The 7,954-nt window shown below is 31.5% G+C and overlaps 1 protein-coding gene across 2 annotated transcripts; it reads right to left on the reverse strand.

Moving 5' to 3' along the window:
* Positions 1-2,450: 2,450 nt before the first annotated feature.
* Positions 2,451-4,388, reverse strand: LOC132729743 (transcription intermediary factor 1-beta-like). Of its 2 annotated transcripts, none has more exons than XM_060715572.1 (2): positions 4,268-4,388; positions 2,451-3,599 (listed from the first exon to the last, which is right to left on the reverse strand). In XM_060715572.1, the coding sequence occupies exon 2, from the start codon at positions 3,589-3,591 to the stop codon at positions 2,629-2,631; it is 963 nt and encodes a 320-aa protein (XP_060571555.1). In that variant the 5' UTR covers positions 3,592-3,599; positions 4,268-4,388; the 3' UTR covers positions 2,451-2,628. The 2 variants fall into 2 exon arrangements, with proteins under 2 accessions (XP_060571555.1, XP_060571554.1); XM_060715571.1 differs by lacking the exon at positions 4,268-4,388 and adding an exon at positions 3,931-4,064.
* Positions 4,389-7,954: the final 3,566 nt, after the last annotated feature.

Here is a 7,954-nt window from a genome sequence, read left to right on the forward strand (position 1 = left end):
GTGATGCCCGCTTTTGTCTGCAATAATGCGTTGATGGACACCGGAGATTTGATTAAGATTAATGGAAGATAGATAGATTTACCTCTACCAAAACATTATTGCTTTATTATTATGTTCTTTACATTTTGCACGGTTTTACAGGGAAAGATATTTTGACTTGAATTTCTGTAAATTATCAAATAATATTATACTTTAATGTACTAAACTGTCTTTGTTTTGTTTATTTCCTCATATTGTAAATTTAATATTTCCTAAGAACACCATGCGTGATCCATTGTTTGGTTTTACAGCAATATTTTAATGCACGAAATGTACCTAAAACATTCTTATATATTTGAAGTTAAAATTGGTTCGATTGATTGCTGCTATATGAGTTAAATTACCAGTTAAAGCAATTATATTTGATGTTTTGCTGAAAAAGTGTTAAACCATATAGAGCAGAAGTAAAAGTGGTGTGAAATACAGGATGTAAACTTGGGTTTTCATAAAAAAAAGTTCAGATAGATAAGTAGATTAAACTTGAACAAAAAAGCTGGTGCACATGATACATAAATGCTGATACATATATTTGTGTTTCTATGGTATTTGATGTCTAAATGATGTTTAAGGGGCATCCGTGGCCGAGTGGTTAAGGTCGTTGACTTCAAACCACTTGCCCCTGGGTTCGAATCTCAACAGGGACTTTGGATTCTTTCATGTGGGAAAGCTATCCAGCTAGCTTACGGAACGTCAGTGGTTCTACTCAGGTGCCGTTCGTGCTTGAAATAATGCACGAAAAGGCACCCGAGGTCTTCCTCCACCAGTAAAGCTGGGACATCGTCATATTTTGACCTATACTGTGTCGGTGTGACGTAAAAAACCCAATCAAACAAACAAACAAATGACGTTTTAAGTAGGGCCTGTAATTTTATTTGAATATTCCAAACACCACCGAACATTTAAATAGAGAAAAGTAAACACAAATGTTTTGGTAAAAAACAAACGATTTTTTCTCTCATTTGTTTGTCTCAAAATTTCAAAATATAAGGATCATTGTTCTTCAATCAAATAACTCACTTGTTTTCAAACCTTTATATCTGATGGTAGTACATGACTTCTATTTATTGATGTTCAAGGTAAGACTGACCACAAAATGTTTGCGGAACAATTTTGCATATAGACCCTACAGTTAGGTGATGAAAAGGGTGTCATATGTGTTACATTTACGTCTTATGAGATTGTGTGCAGAACCAATATTTTAGACACGCTTAAGTTTCGTAATTTGTATTTGGTTATATGAATATTTTAGACAAACTACTTGTACGGGCATTCATTTTCTTAAAAGGTTTTAAGTTGTATTTTGTAGGTTCGTTCATAAAAAAACTTCTGTTGGATACAATCGACTTGTATAAAGCACTTTATATCTATAAAGAATATAACTTGCTTGATAAGGGAATACGATGCCATATCGAACATAAAAAGTGATCAAATTATCATTATTCTCTATCACACTTGCACTTATCGTTATTTGCTGTTCCTAGATAATCCGGTTGAATGATGTTTCACTTAATACAATACTATACCTAAATACCAGCAAATAGAAACTCTACTGATTTTTGTATCTCAAAAGTAACAAGGATGTCTTAGATATTTTAACTGCTGGGCTTTGTATCAATTTAAAGATAATTTGTGGTAAATTAAAATATTTATTGGCAGAATGATATGAAAAAATATATTACACAAATGTCACTGTCAGCATACTTTCAGAAAGATATTTTTCCTTTACAGCAAATGAAATGGATATATTAGCGTTGCTTATGATTGTCTTCTATATATACTAAATTACATTCCAAGTAACTTATTGAACGGGTTCGCATCTCTAAATCCATTTTACGCTAAATATCTTGATTATATCACGAGGAGTAAAAATCAGTCCTTTTTTAGATGAACAACTAAAGTACAATTTATGATCTCTATCATTGTATAAAACAGCCAGTGGATTATAAAAGTTTGTTTTCCCTAATCCTTCTATTTTACATTTCTTGAAACAGTCTGACAATCTAACAATATTGCTACTGTCACTGTAGCAAACTAACAACGTACCATCATCCAACTCTTGTATTCCTTTTGGGGCTTTATATCCTTGATCCTCGAATATTTTTAAAATATTACCTTGCCAGTCAAGCTTCATACACTTGCCGTGACCTTTACAGTAGGAGTAATCAGACACATACATAAACATTTCATCTCTGCTAATAACAATCTTTTCAGGTCCATCAAACAAGCCAGGAGTATCTAAAACCTTTATCATATTTCCGTCTAAACCCAGAATAACCAGCTTTCCTGGATTATAACAGCATATTACAAGCTTGTCCTGACAATAAGCTATACAATAACACGATCCTCCGACATCTACACAACGGTCGAAAGACAAACTTGTATCAGTAAAAGACACTATCTGGATACACTTTTCATCACGTAATGCAACAGCAAATTTATTTTGCGGAAGTTTAATAACATCTTGTGGTGAAGATGACAGTACTAACTCTGATATTAGCTTTTCCTTGTCTATGTCAATCATTTTAATTTTCTTATTGTTACAGTCAGCGACGATCATATTTGTTGAGGAAATCAATACCATTCCAGAGATTACGCATTGTTGACTATCAGAGGAGCTTTTACTTGAATTGTTCTTTCAAATTGTACACATACTGCACTTTCTGCACGAGGTTTTCGGTATGTAGAAATCGTCCCAATATATTTGTTATTTTGCAGCTGACTAAGCATCATTTCGTTTCGGATAAATTTAACTTCGCCATCCGTTTTATTATCTTCAACTAATTGTTTCTCTTCATCTGATAGTCTTGAAACTTGAGGTTCAACGTGTTTCATCTCAATAAACAGCTTATTCCGCTTGTTTTCGTCGCTCAGAGACTTGAGCATTGACATTGTACTTGACATTTCCTCTGCGATATGTAAGCTACCTGTTTTAACATTTTCTTGTTTACTCTTTGCTGTTAGTGAGCGAGATTTAGCGTCCCTCATAATTTCGGCTTCCATCTTATCCAGACATTCGTTTATTTCATTTCTGAAAACTTGTATATCTTCAACAACGGCCTTGTACATTTGTTCTATGTTTGCTGTAGCAGTCTCGGCAATTTTGATATTAGATTTACACTTTTGCATAAGTGTCTCCATTCTGTCAATCAATTTTTCAAGCTCACCAGACACATTTCCTGAAACATCGGGAATATAGTCTACTTTGCAGTGCTTGTGCTCTAGAGTCACACAAACGTAACACAAATTAGAATCATGTGTGTTACAATAGAATTCCACTGGTTTATCGCTATGTTTTGTACAAAAATCAGTTATTTGATCATTGTTTACATTCCCGGTTTTCGATTGCTGTGGCATTCTGCCTTTATCAAGCAGAACGTGGTTCATGGTAGGTTTTGGTTTCCTGTGGTGTTTATAACAACTCTCACAAAGATGTTCCTCGCAGTCCTGGCAATAACCAAAAGCTGGTTCTTTTAAACCCTCTCTGTTGCATGGAAGGCAGTAAAGGTTGGAATCTTGTTCTGAAGAAACAGCAAATTTCCCTGGTACTTCCATGTTTTTATCTGGAATAGAAAAGAAACAAGTATATAAAACTGTATTATACGAATGATTAATTATTATAAGAAGTAAAATTAAAGTATTAAGAAGAATTATCTATAATTCTTGTTTGAAATTCACCATCTTTTTTAATGAAATCTAGTGACAAATAAACACATGTATGTCAATCCCATTCTATGCAATACTTTGTTTTCATCTACAGAATTTAATCAGGGAATAAATTTTGTTTTACAAGTTTTATTATCTTAGACGGATTAAAAAATCGATATATTGAATAATAACTGCATGTACGTATGAAACAGCCCAGCCGTAAAAAATCCATTTTAAATATTTTACCTTTAGAATAAAACTCACAATAGAACTAAATTAAATTATCCTCGTAAATAAATTCATGCGCATTCTTCATTTATAACGATATATGTTTCTTTCAATGTCACCTTTAGTAAATTCAATTTTAACAAAACAGTCTACTTTCTCGCTTGCGAACTTGTAATTTGATAAGTCTCGAAATAGACATTTACACTATAGCGACTGTCGTATACTAGGCCTACAATTTATTACAATAAAATCACTCAATCATATTCTATTCAAACCAGTAAATACCTTTTTGTATGTTTCATTCATTTCTTTTGCATAATACGATATATTGTTAATCGATACAACACAAACTTACAGCGTTTGTAGTGGAATATGTTTCCTTTAACAATATGCGAATATTCCTTTTCCTACGTGTACACTTACTTTTAAAATAGTTTACAACAAAAATGATATATATTTAACCTGTCTATTTTTTTACTAATCCAGTTGAAACATGCACTTTGGAACGCGGACGTTCTCAATATAGTATTCAGGGTACACAACTTCATTTACACGTTATTCAACTGCTACATCGATTATCTTCCTTGACACTGAACGGATTTGCTTAGTTTAAACATATTTATTTCCCGAATATTTACATGATATACATAATACAATACAATCAGAATACAAATATATAACATATTCAAAGAAAAGGATGAGAACGAAAGACTAAGTCTTATAAAATTCTTCTCCTTTTAGTGTAACTTTATAATGAATCGATTTTTATAATATTTTGTACAATTATCAAAAAGTGGAAAGTAAATATTTGTGACGAAGTAAACGTTATATTTATAAGTAATCATCGGGATAAGAATTAGAAATTATAATAACGGAAAAAGAAGAAAGGAAAACAAATTATACAATAGGAAGAAAAAGAAAGAAAGAGAAAAGAAAGATTGCTTCACTGTTTCACTTTAAGTTCAGAGAAATTGCTTTGATTCTGAGATAAAAGTATGAACATGTTTAAAGATATTGGCATTATCAGTATCTGAGATGTCCGGGTTGCCAAAAAGTAGGGTGTTGAGAGTAATATCGAAATTATTTAGATTTCCCAATAATTTTTCTCTACATGTACGAAAGCGATTGCATTCAAAGAAGTAATGAAAGTTAGTTTCCATTTGACCACATAATGGCGATGGTGATATATTTTTAAGAAACAAATGATAATTTAGGGAGCTACATTTTGTGCGTAACCTGGTGTGAAGAATTTGAAGTTTTCTATCACCAAAATAAAAGTATTTTGGTGTAGTTTTCTTATCACGTGATAGATAATTTTTAAACATTGAAAGGGTTGGTAAATTCCTTATGTTAAGGGGCAAGTTGTTCCATTCACGAATTGAAGATGGGAAAAAAGAATTAAAATATAAAGATGTCCTTGCTGAAATACCAATAGTGTCGTTTGAATTTCTAAGGTTGTAACGAGTGTTTGTTTGATACGGTATTGGTTCTGACAAGTATTCTGGTGCAATGCCATGTTTGATTTTATAGAATAATGTTAATCTATGTTTATAACGTCTTTGTTCTAATGTTTCCCAATTTACTTCATTATTTAAGTTTTCAATTGAAACTAGTCTTGTTGCACCAGACACTATTCTAGCACATTCATTTTGTATTTTATTTAAGAGGTCAAGTTCATACTGAAATGCGTTTCCCCATACCACATCCGCATATTCAAGGATTGGTCGGATAAACGATATATAAATAATTTCAAGAGATTTACGGTCTAACATGAATTTCAGTTTTCTCATTATGTTCACCCGTTTCCATGTTTTTTCATTAATATATTCTATATGTGAATGCCACAGGCAATTGTGAGACAAAAATAATCCTAAGTGTTTATGATCTTTTACTTCAGGTATAGTTTGGTTAAGCATTTGAAGTGGTTGGTGATATGAATTTCTTTTTCTAGAGACAATAAGGGATTCTGATTTAGACGGATTGAAAGTGACAAGCCATTTTTCCGCCCATGCAGCTATTATTTCAATATCTGATTGTAATTGTTGTGCTGCAGTTTGTGGGTTTTCAATAACAAGATAGAGACTGGTATCATCAGCAAAAAGATTAACATTGGATTGAAGATCTTGGACTATGTCATTTATGTAGATGAGAAAAAGTAAAGGACCAAGGATCGAACCTTGTGGAACACCAGCAGAGAGAACACCCCAAGAAGATTTGGCATTTCTTAGAACAACACACTGGCGTCTGCAGCTTAAATAATCCTGAAACCATTCAAAGATTTTCCAGATACACCATAATATTTTAATTTACAGAGAATGCCTTTATGCCAGACTTTATCGAATGCCTTGCTTATGTCGAAGAATATAACTCGAGCTTCGAGACCGTCATCTTTTACGGATTTGCTTATTGGTGTTATTAATGAATTCATTTCGATTGCTTTCATTTGTGTCCTATTTTTCTGATTGTGAATTTAATTGTAAACTACTTTGTATATCTTTATCACGTATTGTTCAAAAGAACCCAAATGTTTTAATAAAAGTAAAATAAAATTGTGCTAAATTTTAAAGATAAATCATGTTCTTTATATTTCCATATATATTTATTTGACAATTATCAAAAATGACTATGCTATCAATTTAGATACCACTTCATCTCTGTTAGACATAATCAACTTAAAATTGGTGGACTCAATGATCCTGAAGGACCAGAAATATATAACAAGACAGAAGTAAAGAAAGGGCAACTTATGAGTTAACTGTAGCGGTACCTTACATAAGAAAAGCAATCAGCTTAGTTAAGAACCTTACTCTAAACGTATGACACATGATGAATTAAATTTGAATTTAAGAAACATCAATTAAAAATAAAAAAGTTAAACTTTAATTTATTTTTGCACGTTGTTTGCTCTTATTAAGCACTAAAGTTTGTAAACCATATGCACATATATATTTACAACAGATATTTTTCAACATAAAAACGGCTAGGGAATGATATGTGTGATAATAGTCTGACATGAATAAACTTTTGGTTAAATAGAAATTTTGCTTAAAATACACTCGGACATATTACCGCACTATGTATGATTATTTTAGGTCTGATTTCAATGTGCAAATTATTTAGAATGGTATTATAAATTACAAACACTTGGTCTTTTCTTGTTGACATGCACTCTGTGCATTATGTTTCATTTGTTAATATTATAATATAAAAAATATCCTTTGAAATAATTCTTATAACTTTTCACTCTATAAGGAAATCTGATGAATTGATAAATGGGCAGTGCACTTCTATATTCCTACTTCATTTCAATGGATAATTCGTGCAGTTATTGATTGTAACCTATGTATCACCAAATAACAAAATTAATATAATCAATAACAATATATTCAAATTCCATCCTATCATAGCGTTTGCCATGTGAAAGTGACCGATGTAGAATATCTGTCCTGAAATATTTTGCTCAAAATATGTATGTATCTGCTTACATACTCGCTCAAAATAAATATTTCTTTTAATAAAAATTTAAAGTTAGATTTTTTTTGTGTGTGATTTCTTTCTTTTTATTTCGTTAGTCTGCCTGTTCGAAATAAGGTCAGACGACATGTGTTGTACAATTTGCAGCTTTGCAATTGTCAAGCTTGTGTTTAATAATGTATTAAATTGAATTAGGGTATGTCAGCTGGAGAAAGAAATCGCTGATGGTGCAGTGTGTGTCTATAAGGTAGCAAACTAATAAAAAAATACTAATTCACATGGTTATACATATGGCCAACCAAAGCAAATGGAGCAAAGATTATTATTCTATATGGAAAATGAGAAATATTAATTAAGATAATAAAAAAGAAAAGTATTTGAGAAAAAAAATAGAATAGGCATAATGGGTCTTTAAATACTGATGATTTACTTTTAATACGCACATATGTTTTTCAATCCAATAGAAATGTGTGCCCAATTTGAAATGTAGTATTAATTGCATACTCCCTGATGACATATAATTCACAAATGCCAACAGTTTTATGCGTTTTTATTCACGTCTTAATAT

This window comes from Ruditapes philippinarum, unplaced genomic scaffold (genome assembly GCF_026571515.1).
Source record: "Ruditapes philippinarum isolate M1 unplaced genomic scaffold, ASM2657151v2 ctg3587_1_1_1_1, whole genome shotgun sequence".
Lineage (NCBI taxonomy): Eukaryota > Metazoa > Mollusca > Bivalvia > Venerida > Veneridae > Ruditapes > Ruditapes philippinarum.

Bases quoted from the DNA above. Each gene is read 5' to 3' on its own strand.
- LOC132729743 (XM_060715572.1), bottom strand. From the start codon at position 3,591: ATGGAAGTACCAGGGAAATTTGCTGTTTCTTCAGAACAAGATTCCAAC.